The following is a 19,201-nucleotide window of genomic DNA, read 5'->3' on the forward strand; positions in this document are numbered from 1 at the left end:
CAGTAAATGACTGTGCAGGAGAGTCGTGTCAGGACAAGTCTGATCATTAGAGGAGAGTAATCTGAGTTCCCAGCATAGCTAGAGAACTAACCACAATGTGCTTTCCTGCTTAGTGTGGTCAGTTTTTAATAGAAAAGCAGAGGGACTGGCAGGAACACCAGGGATTTCACACAAAGGAATCAATACAAAGAGAACAGGAGAATTTCTTATACAAGTGCATGGTACAGCAGACACATATCAGGAATATGAAATGTTGGGGTAACAAACGCTTTAACTACTTGTAACAAAGCAAATATTTAAACAACTATTTTTGTCCTGGGGTTCTTCATTAAGGTTTGTGACCAGGTGCAATATATACCTTAGCATTTCCCAAGCTCCTTCCACTAAGCAACCCTGACTTCTGAGATATGGGAGGATAGGCTCTACCAACTCATTATGTAGTGTGCAATGCCTGAGGGAATTAATGCCTAAACTGGGCAGGGGGGGGGGGGGTGGGGGGGGTAGCAGGGTTGTGGCCTATGCAACCACAGACTTTCAGAAAGTCGCTCCATGCACTGTATCTTCCTGGGATCCTGGCTGTGTTTAAAGGGGGGAGAGGTTATAGCAACACTGCAGGTGATGCAAGTGGTGCATACTCTACAGACTTACTTCAAAAAAGTTTGAATAAAATGTAATCAAATTCTACTTTGTTTAACCACTATGAAAATGTAAGCATTGATAAATGGAAAGCACAACTTTTTTAGCAGTAACTGTACTGTTGACATGCCAATTTTTATTTTGCAGAACCCAGCTGCTAGAAAGAAAATACTGCGATGTTTGCAAGACGTATTATCAGGAAGACAGCATAGACACACATGAACGATCTACCGTACATCTCTTCAACAAGAAAAAGAAAATTCCATCTACATATTATGCTATCCCAGAGCACAATATGGGCTTTAAGATGATGCTTAAGGAAGGCTGGGACCGGGAGTCAGGCCTGGGACCCAGAGGCGTAACTAGAACCTTCAGGGCCCCGGTGCAAGAAACAATGATGGGCCCCCCCTTCTATCCAAGCTCCAGGCTTCCAATTTTTGGAGGGTGTCCGTGGACATCCTCCCAAAACCGTGCTTCCCGCATGCCCCCTGGGACGTGCATCCAGCGCAATCACAGTGGCCCTTTACCATGTGATGTCAGCTGATCACATGTAAACAGACTTGCCAGTTATCCGCAGCCCTTTCCTCCCATGCTGTGTCTGTGTTAGGAAAGGACTGCCATTAACTGTCAAGAATGTCAGTAAATTGTTTACACTGATAATCAGTGCCCCAATCATCAGTGCCATGTATCAGTGCCCATCAATGCTGCCTATCAGTGTCCATCAATGCCGCCTACAAGTGTTACCTATCAGTGCTCATTAATGCTGCATATTAGTGCCCATCACATCTGCCTATCAGCACCACCTATCAGTGCTCATTATTGCAGCGTCTATCCATGCCACCTATCGGTACTCTTCAATACTGCCCATCAGTGCCCATCAATACTGCCTTAGTTCTGCCTATCAGTGTTCCTCAGTGCCCATCCGTGCAGCCTATGAGTTCTGCCTATCAGTGCTCATCAATGCCTCCTATCAGTGTAGCCTATCAGTGCCCCCTACCAGTGCCCCCCTTCAGTGCTCATCAGTGCCTCCTATCAGTGCCCCTATCAGTGCCCCTATCAGTGCCTTCTTAGTGCCCCCTATCAGTGTCCCCTATCAGTGCCCCCTAGTGCCTTCTCAGTGCCCCCTATCAGTGCCTCCCTTCAGTGCTCATCAGTAAATCCCATTGGTGCCTCCCATCGGTGCCCCCTATCAGTGCTCATCAGTAAATCCTATCAGTCCCTCCCATTGGTGCCCCCTATCAGTGCCCCCTAGTGCCTTCTCAGTGCCCCCCATCAGTGCCTCCTATCAGTGCCCACCAGTGCCTCCCATCAGTGCCCCCTATAAGTGCCCCCTAGTGCCTTCTCAGTAACCCCTATCAGTGCCTCCCTTCAGTGCCCATCAGTAAATCCTATCAGTGCCTCCCATCGGTGTCCCCTATCAGTGCCTCCCATCGGTGTCCCCTATCAGTGCCTCCCCTTCAGTGCTCATCAGTAAATCTTATCAGTGCCCATCAGAGTCCTCTATCCGTGTCCATCAGTGTCCATCAGAGTCCTCTATCAGTGTCCATCAGAGTCCTCTATCAGTGTCCATCAGTGCCCATCAGTGCCCTCTATCAGTGCCCATCATAGTCCCCTATCAGTGCCCATCAGTGTCCTCTATCAGTGTCCATCAGTGTCTATCAGTGCCCATCAGAGTCCTCTATCAGTGTCCATCGGTGTCTATCAGTGCCCATCAGAGGACTCTGTCTTCTCAGGACAGCACGGCTCTGAGCGGAGAGCGTGTCTCTCATCTAACAGCAGCACAGAGACACCGGCATCGATAGTTTGTTTTATTTCCCTCTCCGTGCATCCTCTCTCGCACAGGATGACAGAGGACACACAGCTGATCTGCTCCCCCTTCTCCCCCCTCCCCTCTCCTGTGTGCTCCGCGGGCAGTCAAGTGTGAAGCTAAGGAGCTCACATTTCCCGCGGAGTACAGAGGAGAGGGGAGGGGGGAGAAGGGGGAGCAGATCAGCTGTGTGTCCTCTGTCATCCTGTGCAAGAGAGGACGCACGGAGAGGAAAATACAACAAACTGTCAATGCCGGTGTCTCTGCACTGCTGTTAGATGAGAGACACGCTCTCCGCTCAAGGCCCTGTGAAGAGCAACCCTGCTGGGGCCCCCCACAGTGGCGGAATGTCGGGCCCCCTCACAAGTGCGACTGTTGCGACCCCGGTAGTTCCGCCACTGCTGGGACCTGAAGGGTCAGGCAGGAAATTTCCTGTTCAGACAGTTCTCAAGAGAGACCAAAAAGGTCTTGGCTTTCACAGTGACCAGAAGCCCAAGGTCACCCATTTTGCTGCTAACGACATGCTAGCTGTTGCTGGGTCACAGACTAAACATGTGAGGACAGAAAGGGTGGCTACGGTCAGCAAAAAAGAAAAAAAGAAGGAAGGAAGCCAAATCTAAAGCCTCGGAAAGGAATTTGAGGACATATATGAACATCGAATTATAATATTGTGGTTGTTTTTAACATATTCTTTATTTTTGGTGACAATAGGATCATTTAGCACAATAAAAGAACCTTCTTTCAGGCAACAAAAGTGGTCATGTATGAAGAAAATGTATAATACAAATAAGGCAAAAAGTTACCACAAAAAAAGCAGAATAAAAGGGTTTAGACTTTTATGCCCCGCACACACGGTCGGATTTTCCGATGGACAATGTCCGATCGGAGCGTGTTGTCGGAAATTCCTACCGTGTGTGGGCTCCATCACACATTTTCCATCGGATTTTCCGACACACAAAGTTGGAGAGCAGGAGATAAAATTTTCCGACAACAAAATCCGTTGTCGGAAATTCCGATCGTGTGTACACAAATCCGACAGACAAAGTGCCACGCATGCTCAGAATAAATAAAGAGATCAAAGCTATTGGCCACTGCCCCGTTTATAGTCCCGACGTTGTTTTATGTCACCGCGTTCAGAACGATCGGATTTTCTGACAACTTTGTGTGACCGTGTGTATGCAAGACAAGTTTGAGCCAACATCCGTCGGAAAAAATCCTAGGATTTTGTTGTCGGAATGTCCGAACAAAGTCCGACCGTGTGTACGCCCTTTTAGAGGAATGTGTCACTTCAAGAGGCAACTACCGAGGGCAGGACCAGCAATCACAGGTCAACTAATAAAAAATAACTGTCTGGTTCTGTTAGAAGAACAGATATTTGTCACTGATGGAGAGGCACAAGACCCTCTGCCAAAAGTTTTCTAGGAAAAAACTTAAGAAAAATGTAAGACTGTTAGAAAACATTGGGTTTTGATGTTTATACAAATGCTCTGAATTGTGCCTTTCTAAAGAAGATACTGAAAGCCCAATTAACCTTTCAGTTTCAATCAGCTAAATAAATTCCAGGTGCTTCAAAAGATCAAAGTCCTATGCCGCGTACACACAAGCAGACTTTACGGCAGACTTGGTCCGGTGGACCAGAGTCCGTCGGACAATTCGATCGTGTGTGGGCTCCAGTGGACTTTTTTTTCCCAAAAGTTCGACGGACCTAGAAATGAAACATGTTTCAAATCTTTCCGATGGACTCGAGTCCGGTCGAAAAGTCAGCTCGACTGTATGCTAGTTCGACAGACAAAAACCGACGCTAGGGCAGCTATTGGCTACTGGCTATGAACTTCCTTGTTTTAGTCCGGTCGTATGTCAGCATGTACAATCCATTGGACTTTGGTTGATCGTGTGTAGGCAAGTCCGTTCATTTGGAAAGTCCGTCGGAAAGTACGTCGAAAAGTCCGCCAGACCTAGTCCGTCAAAAAGTCCGCCCGTGTGTATGCGGCATTACAGTTGGTTTGCTTTAGAAAGCAGCCACAGCTTATGAAATAAAGCCTGTAACCTGTCAGCATACTGTAGTGCAGCCTTTTTCAAGCCAGGGTGCCCAGGTTTTTTCAGGGTTGCTTTGGTAATATGCCTAAAAATTGTGTACAAGCTAGTAGGTGGATGAAGCCTGCCTTTTAATTACACATAGCCACAGGTTTTCATTGTGCACCATAACAACCTTCTAGTCGCCAGCGTCCTAACAACCATTGAAGTCATTGGTTGATAAAGAGGGCGTCGGGCACCTGCATAGCATCCTTGTTTGTCGCACCCCTGTCACTCTCCGTCAGCACTGGGTTCACAGCTAAGTGAGGGAGAGAAATTGGGGGAAAAGGTAAATGCTGGAATACCGGCCAGTACCAGTGTGCAAAGGTGTATTAGCTTTAGAAGAATAAATCTTCTCCGACGTTTGGGTGTCCTACATGTGTGGATCTTGCTGCACTAAACATTGTAAAACAATTAGTTTAGTTTTTACATTTGAGAATAGGGTGCCTTAAGATTTTGCAGACTTTTCAGCCTTGGTTAAAGAAAGGATAATTAACACTGCTGTAGAGAAGGGTTCTTGTTCGTCCTGTGGAAATAGTGATCTCTCTGCAGGGGTCCTATAGTTCTGCTATAGCAAAGCTTTTTCTGCCTGTTTTTGGAGAGTTCTAGCTTTGGCTCATACAGAGCAAAACTCTGCAGAGAGACCACTGCTTTCACATAGCGAGTAAGGGTCCTTCTTTACAGCATACTGGCAGGGAACAGGATTTTATGCTCAGGCTGTGGCTGCTTTCTAAAGAAAATGCACTGCAAGGGCTCATGCACACAAGACGTTTTTACAGCTGCTGTTAGGGGCATCTGATGTTTTTTTAACTGCCTCTAAATGCCCCTCCATGTTAGCCAATGTGTCCATGTACACATAAATTTTCAGAGGCCTGTGGAGGCATAAGAGTTTAGGGGCAGTAGAAAAAAAACAACAGCCTGTGCTGTGATACCAGGAGCAGAGGCTGTTGAGCTGTAAAAATGAAAAACGACAAAAAATGCTGCTAAACGCTTTACATTATAGGGAGTGTTTTTATTGAAAAAAAGCCAAAAAAACCCATAAATGCTTTTTAAAAACACAGCTAACAACGTGTTTTTAATAGATAAGTAAGATGAGAACAAAAACGGCGCTGCCCTCTATATTATTATTAAGTAACAGGTAAAAATGTCACAAAATCCACACTGAATCCAGATGACTCCGATGCATAAAAGCTCCACCAATATCAAAAAATAATACGGTCTAAACCAGAATGGACCATATATTTGGAGATAACCAAAATTTCAAAAACACCAGTACTTTAGAAACTGCTGAATAAAATGTGCCCCCCCAGCGGGATAAAAGTGTCATCCAGAGTGGAATATATAATAACTGAGTGAAAGAATATATAATACCTGAGTGAAAAAATTAAGGTGGACAGTGCGAAAAAAGGACAGTGTAAAAAAAGAAACAAATTAAGAATTTTAACCCCAAAGTTCAAAAGTATTGGGACAAAATGGCGCCAAAGAAAAACTATTAGATATTGAAAGAATATGTGTGCTTATTATTATCAATGTGATGTCTGTGTTGCCCCTTCCATATTTATATGCAAAAAATAGAGTAGGGTTGTGTTTGACCCCAATGTTCAAAAATATTGGGACAATATGGCGCTTATGAAACGTAAGGTGTGAGATGTCCTTCTGTGTGAATCGTGAGATGTCCTTCTGGGTGATAAACTAAATAATAATTCAATTAAACCACTCCCTATGCTTAAATTACAGTGAATAAAAGAATATATACAATTGATTCCAATTTCTTTTGTTTGAGACAAGTGATATAGTTAATTTCTAAAAAGTTTATATATATAATCCATGCAGAAAATAGTGTTGTTAACCAGGTGGGGAGAACAGAGTTCAACTGAAAATGCTGTTTATTTCACCCAAGAGGGTACACCGCAGTGACTTCTGTGCGATTTTTCATAGGGTGACTTGAAGTGCTCACCCCCCAGTGCTGCCCCACTCACCAGAGATAATCACCCCTGCAGGGGTACCAAGCGACAAAGTGGGTGCCTCAGGGCGGATGATGTTCACTTCAAAAATGCTTCCATTCCTCTGCTCTGTGCGATCCTTACGGCTATTCCAGGTAAAATGTGTGCTCTGACATGACCATGCTACTCCAGCAATGTACCACCTTAATCTGTTAAACACTCCAGAGATCCAGAGAAAAGAGAAACACAAGGGGCTGCCTGCTCACACACGCTGGCTCCGCGGCTCCTCTGCTCCTCACAAGAAACTTCCCGTCACTCTGAGAAGAGTGGAAAACACAGGACGTCCTTCGCTAACACATTTTACCTGGAATAGCCGTAAGGATCACACAGAGCAGAGGAATGGAAGCATTTTTGAAGTGAACATCATCCGCCCTGAGGCACCCACTTTATCGCTTGGTACCCCTGCAGGGGTGATTATCTCTGGTGAGTGGGGCAGCACTGGGGGGCGAGCACTTCAAGTCACCTTATGAAAAATCGCACAGAAGTCACTGCGGTGTACCCTCTTGGGTGAAATAAACAGCATTTTCAGTTGAACTCTGTTCTCCCCACCTGGTTAACAACACTATTTTCTGCATGGATTATATATATAAACTTTTTAGAAATTAACTATATCACTTATCTCAAACAAAAGAAATTGGAATCAATTGTATATATTCTTTTATTCACTGTAATTTAAGCATAGGGAGTGGTTTAATTGAATTATTATTTAGTTTATCACCCAGAAGGACATCTCACGATTCACACAGAAGGACATCTCACACCTTACGTTTCATAAGCGCCATATTGTCCCAATATTTTTTAACATTGGGGTCAAACACAACCCTACTCTATTTTTTGCATATAAATATGGAAGGGGCAACACAGACATCACATTGATAATAATAAGCACACATATTCTTTCAATATCTAATAGTTTTTCTTTGGCGCCATTTTGTCCCAATACTTTTGAACTTTGGGGTTAAAATTCTTAATTTGTTTCTTTTTTTACACTGTCCTTTTTTTGCACTGTCCACCTTAATTTTTTCACTCAGGTATTATATATTCTTTCACTCAGTTATTATATATTCCACTCTGGATGACACTTTTATCCCGCTGGGGGGGCACATTTTATTCAGCAGTTTCTAAAGTACTGGTGTTTTTGAAATTTTGGTTATCTCCAAATATATGGTCCATTCTGGTTTAGACCGTATTATGTTTTGATATTGGTGGAGCTTTTATGCATCGGAGTCATCTGGATTCAGTGTGGATTTTGTGACATTTTTACCTGTTACTTAATAATAATATAGAGGGCAGCGCCGTTTTTGTTCTCATCTTACTTATCTACTATGCAATTAGACCCTTAGGGGTACTAATTAGAGATAGGCAGCAGCTCTTATACTGTCCTAAGCGCGGATTTATTCTTTTATAACGTGTTTTTAATGCTGCTTTTTCCTGGCAGCAGCGCTGGCCTTTTTTAAACATCCTCTGTGCATGAGGCCTAAAGCCTAGTACACACGATCGGATTTTCAGACGGGAATTGTGTGATGTCAGGCTGTTGGCGGAAAATCTGGCCTTCTGTACGCTCCATCGGACAACTGTTGTCGGATTTTCCACGGACAAATGTCTGCAGATTTGTCAGATTTTCCGAGCGTGTGTACACAAGTGCATCAGACAAAAGTCCAAAGTACAAACACACATGCTGGGAAGCAAGGATGAGCTGGAAGTGGTCGGTCTTGTAAACTAGCGTTCGTAATGGATAATTAACATTCATGACGTGGCAAATTATGAAATCTCGAAATGTAGCGCATATTCTCTTCTTCTTTATTTAATGAGATAATAATGAAGCTGCTTTGCTGGTGATACTGATGGAGCTATGGCAAACGAATTTTGAAAGGCTTTTTTTTTCTAGTGATATCAAGAATAATATTATTATGCTTGTTATTTATTTTTTTATTTTTTTGGTGCAAGTTACCACAACATCATTATCCCATAGTTCTTTAGATCAAAGTTACAACTATGTTGGTGTTCCTTGTTAATTTGACATTGTATTTTTAAAATGTAACTGCCTACTCCGAAAATGTCATTTGAAGTAAAACACATAGCCAAGTATTATTCTCCACAATTTTTTTATTGTGCATTAAAAAAAGAAAACAAATAAAATTAGACATGCTATCTGCCAATAGAACTTAACCAAAAAGTGCATTCTATGCATCCAAAACAATATACCAAATCAAGTCATTCAACCAAAAAATAAAATAAAAGCCTCATGCATGTGTCCTGCTTCTTAATATAGGGGGTCAACAATGTCAAGAGTTAGTGAAAGCAGGGGTCCATCATCCGGAGATAATTCCAAAAATCTGGATTATTCTCCTGGAGCTCCCGCAGCAAAGGCGTATGACATAATTGGTCACGATTAATAAAGCAACCAATTTTTGGTCCAAGAAATCCACCTCCTCCTGTTTCTGGACTGGACTTGGGTCAAAGCAATAACTCCACGGCCAATAATAAATAACATGTTATCTCCTCCAATTCCGCAACATGGCTGGTTGACGAACGGCCGTTCAGAAACAAAATGAAAAGCGCAAAATGAAAAGCACAAATCAAAACTCACCAAACTTCTACTAACACGAAATTAGGTGGCGCTAAAGAGCTGAAAAACCACGTAGTACGTCACTACGTTAGTGTTTGTTGGCCGACAATTCCTTGCCGTTTGTATGCAAGACAAGTTTGGGGCCAATGCCTTTCAAACAAAAGTCTGCAGTTTTGTCTGCGGAAAATCCAATTGTGCGTATGAGGCTTTAAACTTTACACACATGGACGGAAGCTGCCGTCTTTGTCTCTGTTTAATCTACAACTGCCATGATGCTGCACGTGTGATCAGTTATGACACCAGCCATTGGATGGTTTGACAGTTTGGTTGAGAGCACAGCCAATGGGAGTGTTACATTGTGATGTGATCATGGTGAACTGTCTATTCCAATACCTGCTTTATATACCTAACATATATGTACTCAGCTTCTACGCTTAATAAGCCTTAAGACATTTTCAGATATTCTGCAAAGCTCAAAGTTTGCTTAGGAACTGGACTGACTGCAAGAGTTACCAAAAAAGTTTGCGCCTGCTTCCGAAAATACATTCAGAATATAACATAACACTGATGGATTAAAAGCAAGAGATGCTGCAAGCGATGCTGCAGAAGAATTGCAAGAATAAAATTTACTTCTTCAAATGTGCATCAGCTAAAAGCCAAAACTTGGTCACATATTTGCACTATATGTATTTTTATACATTTGTGGTTTGTATGCACCAGTCTATCGATCTCAGAACTTTAGCGAATATGTATAAAAATCTTAAGCGGAGATATTAAACAGAAGTAACTTTTCCACTAAACTCGTGTCTGTCTCAGTGTAAGCTTACTTGAAGCATGCATGCTTTTATATTCAACAATCTGATCGGGGGTAGATATAATAATATCAGAACTTTTGTTCTGAATCCAAAACAACATTTCCGGCACGTGCCGTAAATTAAACTGTTTTATGGATGGGTTTACTTCCGGTTTAACCTAAAAGTTCAGTTTGGCTTTAACAAACCATCACAAAAACACATTTCTAATAATAGAATTCTGGTCAAACGGCTAAATACACTATTAGTGTTTTTTCTGACGTGATTTTTGGCCATCCATTCTTGTGATACATACATCTGCTAATCAAGGTGATCACTCTACTACTCCCCAGTTTATTATTACTTCCTGGGTCAGCTCCTGGCTTACAGGACAGAGGAACTGATGCAGATTCTTTGGCCAATGAGGAGGTTGTAAGCAGCAAGATGACATAGGAAGCTGATTTTTTGAATCAGATAGATGACTTGATTTGACACACTATGGGGGTTATTTGCGAAAGGCAAATCCACTTTGCACTACAAGTGCACTGCAAGTCACTGTAGATCTGAGAGGACATGCAAGGAAAATAAAAAACAGCATTGTAGCTTGCACATGATTGGATGATAAAATCAGCAGAGCTTCCCCTCATTTCAGATCTTCCCCTCAGATCTACAGTGACTGCACTTCCAAGTGCACTTGTAGTGCAAAGTGGATTTGCCTTTCGAAAATAACCCCCTATGAGTGTCACCTGTCTGGTCATGCAGTGCAGAAAATGTGTGTAAAGGCTGGTAATGAAGCAGGATTTCCAGCACACCACAATGCTCTTTATGAGCAATTTTATTTATTACACATACTCAGCTTCTATTTCAGAAATTAAAATGCCCATGAATTTGTTACTATTGATTATGATATAATGACCCCTTTCACTTCGACACCCACCTTGTTTGGTTTACCGCCATCTAGAATGCACCTTAATATAATAATAAATTACAAGACCAAAGTAAGTCTCATGTAGAAGGCCGTTCTTGTCAAATGCAGTCTTTTCCAATTAAATGCAGCACTGCTCAAATTCATATGTTGGCAAAATGTATTGCTTGACAAGACACAGCTACGATCGACCTGCTTTGCCTGCAGTTCACCCCCCAATAGGATGTGTTTTGTCCAAAAAAAAGCCACACCCAGCAACCTCTGAACTATCATCTACACTACTGCTTTAATGCAATGGGAATTTAACATTTTTGCTGCCGGAGCCGCTTTTGCACACATGTTCAAAAAATCATTTTAGGCCTGAAGATTAGTTAAAACCCACAAACATATATTTCCTGGATTTTTTTGAATAAAATTGGTAGTTTCAAATTTTAATTTCAGTTTATGAAGTGCAAATTTTCTGTAAAAAATACACAATTTAATTTTAGGGCAGCCAAACAGAATAATATAACACCCAATTTTTTGGTAAAATATAAAAGATGAGGTGTGTCAAGTAAATACCCAAAGCCTTAAAATTGCACGCACCTCTAAAAGGATGACAAATTTTGGTACCCAAAATTTTCCATAGGTGACACTAAAAAAGCCTTTACAGGTCATTAATTTAGAATTAGCCATAAATCATGGTCCTATGATTATTACTCTCACTCAGCAAAATATAATGTGTAGTGTAATGAACATTTATGTATGTAGGCTCTCCTGATGTGTGTTTAACCTCTTCCCACCTCTCGGAGGGTGGGCTTTAAAGCTGAGAGGCTACATCTATATGTGGCCCTATGTAGAGCAGGCACTCCAAGCACAGTCACTGGTGGGGACTGGAAAGCTCCCGATGCATACTTGCGATCGGGAGCTTTCTGATCACAATCCAGTGTTCACATGATCAGAATGCCCACTTCCCAGCGTTTAGAAGCTCTTAAAGGGCTAGGAGGCGGTGGCAGGAAGGGATTAAGTTCCTGTTTTTGTTAGGGGGGTGTTTAGCCAATTAACGCCGGTGCCTCTTGGCCCTTTAAGAGGTTTCTGATCCCAGGAGGCTGACCAGGTTTCTGATCATGTGACTGCCATGATTGGCCGTGAAAATCCTCGATCGATGGAGAGAATCAGGAGGGACCGAGATTCCCCTCTGCTAGCTGACTTCACATGGGAATCTCGGTCCCTCCTGCTTCTCTCAATAGATCGAGGCCGGCCAGCACAGGGGGATCACGTGACCGCACAGCTGCGGTGTCAGAAACGGTATTATGTCCACGCAGGGCTTTTTTTCAGCGGGAACGTGAGGGAACGCAGTTCCGGCACCTCTTGGACTGACTGTATGTAATGGCAAGGGGTGCTGGGGTATGCTGCAGCGTATTAATGATCACTGCTGGGGATCTATTTTTGCAAGGGGGGTCTATTGTTGCTGGGGCGGTCTATTGTTGCTGGTGGGGGACCTATTGTTGCTGGGGGGATCAGTTGTTGCTGAAAGAGATCTACTGTTAGGGGAGCGGTCTATTGTTGATGGCACCCAGACAGACTATTAATGCTGGCTGTGCGGAGATCTGTTGATGCTGTCAGGAGTCTATTGTTGCTGGCGGGGAAATTTTATTGTGGTTGGTCCATTGTTGTTAGGGGGATCTATTGTTGCTGGCTGCAGTGGATCTATTTTACTGCTTTTCTTTATATCATAACCAAATTCCATGCAAATTACTTAGCACCTCAAAATGATACTTGGTTCTATATTGTCTAAAAGGGACGGTACTGGGAGGTGGGTAGGGGTGGAGAAAAGGGATAACTCGGAAAGGGGGAGTTCCTTTACCTATTGTCTGAGAAAAAAAGCCCTGTGTCCGCGGATGCAGAAAAAGCATTTGATAGGGTAGACTGGACATTCCTGAGAGCCATGTTACAGCATATAGGATTGAGAAGTGGGATGCAGAACTGGATTACAAGTTTGTATTCTTGCCCAAAAGCAAGGGTGAAAATAAATGATATAATGTCTGAACCATTCTCTATAAGTAACGGAACGCGGCAGCGATGTCCACTCTCGCCTATCATATTTATTCTCACACTAGAACCCTTTTCAAGAACAATATGGGCCATCCCAGACATTAGGGGCATCTTAATAAAAGGAGAAAAACATAAACTGGCCGCGTATGCGGATGATCTGCTATTCTTTATAACCTCTCCAGTTGTATCTTTACCATCCTTGTTATCAGAGTTACGCATATATGGGGGGATATCCAATTTCAAGGTAAACTATAGTAAGTTGAAAGCGATGGGTGTAGAAATGAATACTGCGCTGCAACATTAGCTTTCTGATCATTTTGCTTTTAGATGGACAGACTCCCACATATGCTATTTAGGGACTAAAAAAAATACCGAACAAGCTTAATAGAGTGTTCAAACTTAATTTTGCCCCACTGGTATGACAGCTTAAACTAGATTTTAAGAGGTGGGATAAAGAGGTCTTCACGTGGTTTAGTAGAATTAATATCATTAAAATGAATGTAATGCCGAGATTGCTATACCTGTTCCAGACACCACCTATAAAGCTCCCCTCGGGGTTTCTGAGGGACTTGAGATCAAGATTTGCGAGTTTTATATGGGCGGGCAAAACAGAGAGAATACGTAGAGATATTCTGAACTTACCAAAGGAGAGAGGAGGAGTGGGATTTCCAGATCCGGGGGGCAGGGCCGCTGATATGCCAGTACAACTGGCCCTGTTGTACCGGACCCGACCAGCAGGGGGGCCTGGGCAAGCTGAACAAAGTAATAATTAATGCAAAAAAAAAAAAAAAATCCTCCAGCCATGGCCGATCAGAGTCCGTCCAACAGAACCACCATGCAGCCCATAACACATGTGCTGCCTGCAGACAGTGCCACCCATGCCGCCAATGCCATATTCTGCTGCAGAGAGTGTCACCCATGCCGCCAATGCCATATTCTGCTGCAGACAGTGTCACCCATGCCGCCAATGCCATATTCTGCTGCAGACAGTGTCACCCATGCCGCCAATGTCAGATTCTGCTGCAGACAATGTCACCCATGCCCCCAATGCCATATTCTGCTGCAGACAGTGCCACCCATGACGCTAATGCCATAACGTATGTGCTGCCTGCAGAGACAGTGCCACCCATGCTGCCAATGGCATTATGCCATTGGCAGCATGGGTGGCACTGTCTGCAGCACAATATGGCATTGGCGGCATAGGTGGCGCTCTCAGCAGGTAGCACATGCATTATGGCATTAGCGTCATGGGTGGCACTGTCTGCAGCACATTACGACATTGGCAGCATGGGTGGCACTGTCTGCAGGTAGCACATGCATTAGGGCCCATAACGCATGTGCTGCCTGCAGAGACAGTGCCACCCAAGCCAGAATGTGCTACAGACAGTGCCACCCATGCCGCCAATGCCGTAATGTGCTGCAGACAGTGCTGCTAATGCCCTAATGTGCTGCAGACAGTGCCACCCGTGCCGCCAATGCCGTAATGTGCTGCAGACAGTGCTACCAATGCCCTAATGTGCTGCAGACAGTCCTGCCAATGCCCTAATGTGCTGCAGACAGTGTCACCCATGCCGACAATGCCGTAATGTGCTGCAGACAGTGCCACACATGCCTATCACTTGTAGACAAACCTGCACTTTGTTTCAAGGCGGGGTCTGGGGAGGGGCCAGGGGTGGGGGCTGAAGGAGGGACCAGGGGCGGGACCAGGGGTGGAGCTGAAGGGGGCCCCGTCAGGTAGGCTGTACGGGGCCCCATGATTTCTATCAGCAGCCCTGCCGGTGGGCTATTATGAAGCATCACATCTAGTAGTGGATTGGTGTTTACTGCGAAGGGAAAAGCCATGGATACACATGGAACAAGCAACGATCAATATACCCTTAGAAGGAATAGTATGGCTCTTGGATGTAGAGATACCACAGGTGGTGAGGAGACACCCCACTGTGGATGCCACGCTCCAATCCATCAAAAAGATATTTAAGAAAACTAAGATGTCTACACATCCAAGTCCCATGATACCAATCCTGGGTATTTTTGAGCCAGGCCTTATAGACCAGGGTTTCAAGGAATTAAGGCAACGAGGAATTAGTAGGATCATACATTTCTCAATTGACAACCATGTTATGACTAATGGGGAGATTGAACGAGGGTTCTCGGATGACCTTGACCCATTTAGGCGAATACAGCTTATTGCCTTCCCTCGATCAATTATACAATGAGTGCCGGTGGTACGTACACCATCTAGGTTTGAACAGATATGCCTAAAGGGTGAACTAATGAGACATTCACTCTCATCTATGTACGCATTGTTGACTGAGCTAAAAGCCCCACAAGAACTGGTCTTCATACAAGCATGGGAGAGGGACCTGGGGGTTACTTTCTCTGAGACACAGAAAAATAAGATCCTTATGTTTTCGCACAATGGCAACCAGATACCAAGAAGGAGGGGTATAAAATTTTGCTTAGGTGGTATAGAACCCCGGAAGTATTGAATCGGATATTTCAACAAATATCCAATCTATGCTGGCGGTGGTCTCTGAAATAGTTAAAGAAATTACAGATGTGTCTCTTGGAGAAAATCCAGAAGCTATTTTGCTGCACGATATCCCGTTATCTATTGAAAAATATAAAAACTCCCTTTTAAGGCATCTGCTTACAGATGCAAACGCGTGTATCCCGGCACTCTGGAAAAGTATGGTAGCTCCAACTAAATTACAATGGTTTGGTAGAATAACAGAGATCCAACAAATGGAAAATCTTACCATGATGTTGAGAGATCAAGAAGACAAGTATCGGGAAGTCTGGACTAGCTATATTATGTACAGGGAGCATAATCCCTAAATAAAGTTTCTAACGGGAGGGGGGGAGGTATGAAGGGGCATAATATTTTTTTTTTTCTCTCTTCTTCTTTCCTTTCTTCTTTTTTTTCTCTTTTTTAGTATCTTGGTCTGTCTCTGCTACGGAGGATAACCAGGGCTATCCCTGGTTAAGGAAAATGTAATAAGAGTAGAAATTATTACGGGTTTGTACTAGAACAATAAGGAGGCACGAATAAATGATGAGTTTTTGCCTAAAGGCAATATAATCTCTCGATATATGTGATATTAATTGGCGATATTCAAGAAGATATTAGTTGTAAAATAGAAGATGTAGGTGTTGATGTACTTATATGTACTACTGTATTACTATTATTGTGAAAAGAATTTATAAAAAGAAAAAAAAAAAAAAAAGGGAACGGTATTTAGCCTTTTCATTTCTAACAAACACACTTTTGTTAATGGCAGCATATCTGCATGACATTCATGTAAAGTCACATAGTGACTTTACAAACATTTTAAACTCTTCGCACCAACGGTACGCATATATGCGGCCTCTCTGCTGGTGGGTGTTAAGGCCAGAATGTAAAGACATATTTGCATGGCATACATTGATATGTGCTGCATTATGCAGCTGTATAAGAGGCGGGAGAAGCGGGGAGGAAAGCGATCTCTTGCTGACAGGGAGGGAGGGGGGAGAGACTATCAGAAGAGAGACAAGAGTTGCCGGAGGCACATAAACTGACCACGGTAATCAGGGCTCAGCAGCCATGATTATCGTGGTCAGCAGAGGCAGGGGGACACAGGAACTGGCAGCATCAACCAGGTTTATTACAAGTTAAGAAGAAAAGAATTGCACAGCACAAGCACTGTGCTGTTATATATGCCTTAAAGGAACAGGATCTTATTTATTTATTTTTTTAGGGTTACAAACACTTTAAGTGCTTAGGCGTAACAAATTTTTTTTCACTTTTTTTTTATCACGCAGGGGCCAAAAGTCCCCTATGTTCTAGCTTTTTGCTATGATAGGTTCTCTTTAATGAGAAATCAGGGGTCTATCAGACCCCTGATATCTAATTTGCCTTCCACTGAAGCTAATGGAGCGCAGATAATGCTCCATTAGCTTCTTACCCAGCCACAGCAGCCAAGGAAAGTGACAGTTGAACCTGGAAGTGATGTAATACATGTCTCTTCCATGTTCATTCTAGCTAATGGGGGGTGGGGATCAGTGAACAGATGTTTTCTGCTCTCCCCCCCTTCTATCCAGTGCACCCAACATGTGGGTCCTGGGTTCTCTGCATTAAGTGCCACCCGACAAGAGGCCGCATATATGCGTTCCGTAGACACAAAGAGGTTTGGTTCTCTTTAATGAGACATCAGGCTCCTGATATCTAACTTACCTTCCACTGATGCTAATGGAGTGCAGATAGTGCTCCATTAGCTTCTTACCCAGGCACAGGGGCCAGGGAAAGTCACAGTTGTGATGTAATACATGTCTCCTCCATTTTTATTCTAGCTATTGGGGGGGATCAGTGAACAGATGTTCGCTGGTCTTCCTCCCATCTAACCGGTGCACCCACCATGGGGGTCCTGGGCCCGCAAGTATGACAATGGAGCCAAGAAACATGGCAGGAGGGTCACTCACTTGTTTCTGCCCATACAAGCAATCGGACGACTTTACAGCCACCCAATTGCTGTCACCTGTGAAGCAATTGGTCAGATTGTTAGAATTACATGCACTACTGGCTCTGTAGTAGCAGGGAGTGTGTGTAAATCTCCCCACTGCTGCCGACTTAAGCCTTACATAGATGGCAGCAAAATGGTTAAACGCAGAAAAACAATACCCATGTACAGATCAATATGTATTCCAGCATATTTAGTTGTTTGCGCAGAGTAGGGATGGACCGAACACCCCCTGGTTCGGTTCGCATCCAGAACATGCGAACGGACCGAAAGTTTGCGCGAACATTCGAACACGATTAAAGGCTATGGGATTCGAGCGTGAGAAATCAAAAGTAAGAATTTTAAAGGCTAATATGTAAGTTATTGTCCTAAAAAGGGTTTGGGGACCCAGGTCCCGCCCCAGGGGATATGTATCAATGGAAAAAAAAGTTTTAAAAACGGACGTTTTTCGAGAGCAGTGATTTAAATAATGCTTAAAATGAAAAAATAAGTGAAATATTCCTTTAAATATCGTACCTGGGGGGTGTCTATAGTATGCCTGTAAAGTGGCGTGTGTTTCCCGTGCTTAGAACAGTCCCTGCACAAAATGACATTTCTAAAGGAATAAAAGTCATTTAAAACTGCTTGCGGCTTTAATGTAATTTCGGGTCCCGGCAATATGGATGAAAATCATTGAGAGATACGGCATGGGTACCCCCCCCCCAGCCCATTACCAGGCCCTTTGGGTCTTGTATGGATATTAAGGGGAACCCCGCACCCAAATTAAAAAAAGAAAAGGCGTTGAGCCTCCAGGCCCTATATAATCTGAACAGCAGTATACAGGCGGTAAAAACAAGACAGGGACTGTATGTTTGTTCTTATGTAGAATCTGTTTGTAATTTGGAACAGGTACATTTTGTAAGTGTAGCTCCAGCCAAAAAATCCATTTTAAAGCTTTTTGGAAAACATAGGGAAGGGTTATCACCCCTGTAACATTTGTTTTGCTGTCTGTGCCCCTGTTCAGAAGATTTCACCTCACTTTCTGTCCCAATGACAATTGGATTTTGAAAATTTTGGGTTTTTAAGGGAAACAAGGATTGGTGATAAATCAGTGGAGGAGACACCTTTTTCCCATATTAACTCTTACAGGAGACAATTTCCCTTCCTAGGGGTAGATTTCCTCTCACTTCCTGTTGTCTGAGTCGTTTGTAAGTCAGATTTTTGAAAATAGGGGATCGCCTGTATATACTATACGGCCTGCCCTATACACTCTGCGGAAAAATGGGCCTTAGGTGTTGGTGGTAGGGATGAGCCGAACACCCCCCAGTTCGGTTCACACCAGAACCTGCGAACGGACCGAAAATTTGCGTGAACTTTAGAACCCTATTAAAGTCTATGGGACTCGAACGCTCAAAATCAAAAGTGCTCATTTTAAAGGCTAATTTGCATGGTATTGTCCTAAAAAGGGTTTGGGGACCCGGGTCCTGCCCCAGGGGACATGTATCAATGCAAAAACGTCCATTTTTTCGGGAGCAGTGATTTTAATAAAGCTTAAAGTGAAAAAATAAAAGTGAAATATTCCTTTAAATATCATACCTGGGGGGTGTCTATAGTATGCCTGTAAAGTGGCGCGTGTTTCCCGTGCTTAGAACAGTCCCTGCACAAAATGACATTTTTAAAGGAATAAAAGTCATTTAAAACTGCTTGCGGCTTTAATGTAATGTCGGGTCCTGGCAATATGGATGAAAATCAGTGAGACAAACGGCATGGCTACCCCCCCCCCCCCCAGTCCATTACCAGGCCCTTTGGGTCTTGTATGGATATTAAGGGGAACCCTGCACCCAAATTAAAAAAAGGAAAGGCGTGGGGCCCCTAGGCCCTATATACT

At 43.4% G+C, this 19,201-nt stretch overlaps 1 protein-coding gene across 1 annotated transcript in view; it reads left to right on the forward strand.

Moving 5' to 3' along the window:
- The window catches only part of LOC141108961 (G patch domain and ankyrin repeat-containing protein 1-like), a 31,999-nt gene that overhangs the window by 4,583 nt on the left and 8,215 nt on the right, over nucleotides 1-19,201 (forward strand). The window contains exon 2 of the mRNA XM_073600920.1: nucleotides 784-994. Coding sequence (XP_073457021.1) covers nucleotides 784-994 — 211 coding nt within the window. The remainder of the gene's footprint in view (nucleotides 1-783; nucleotides 995-19,201) is intronic.

The sequence above is a fragment of the Aquarana catesbeiana genome, linkage group LG09 (genome assembly GCF_042186555.1).
Source record: "Aquarana catesbeiana isolate 2022-GZ linkage group LG09, ASM4218655v1, whole genome shotgun sequence".
Classification (NCBI taxonomy): domain Eukaryota; kingdom Metazoa; phylum Chordata; class Amphibia; order Anura; family Ranidae; genus Aquarana; species Aquarana catesbeiana.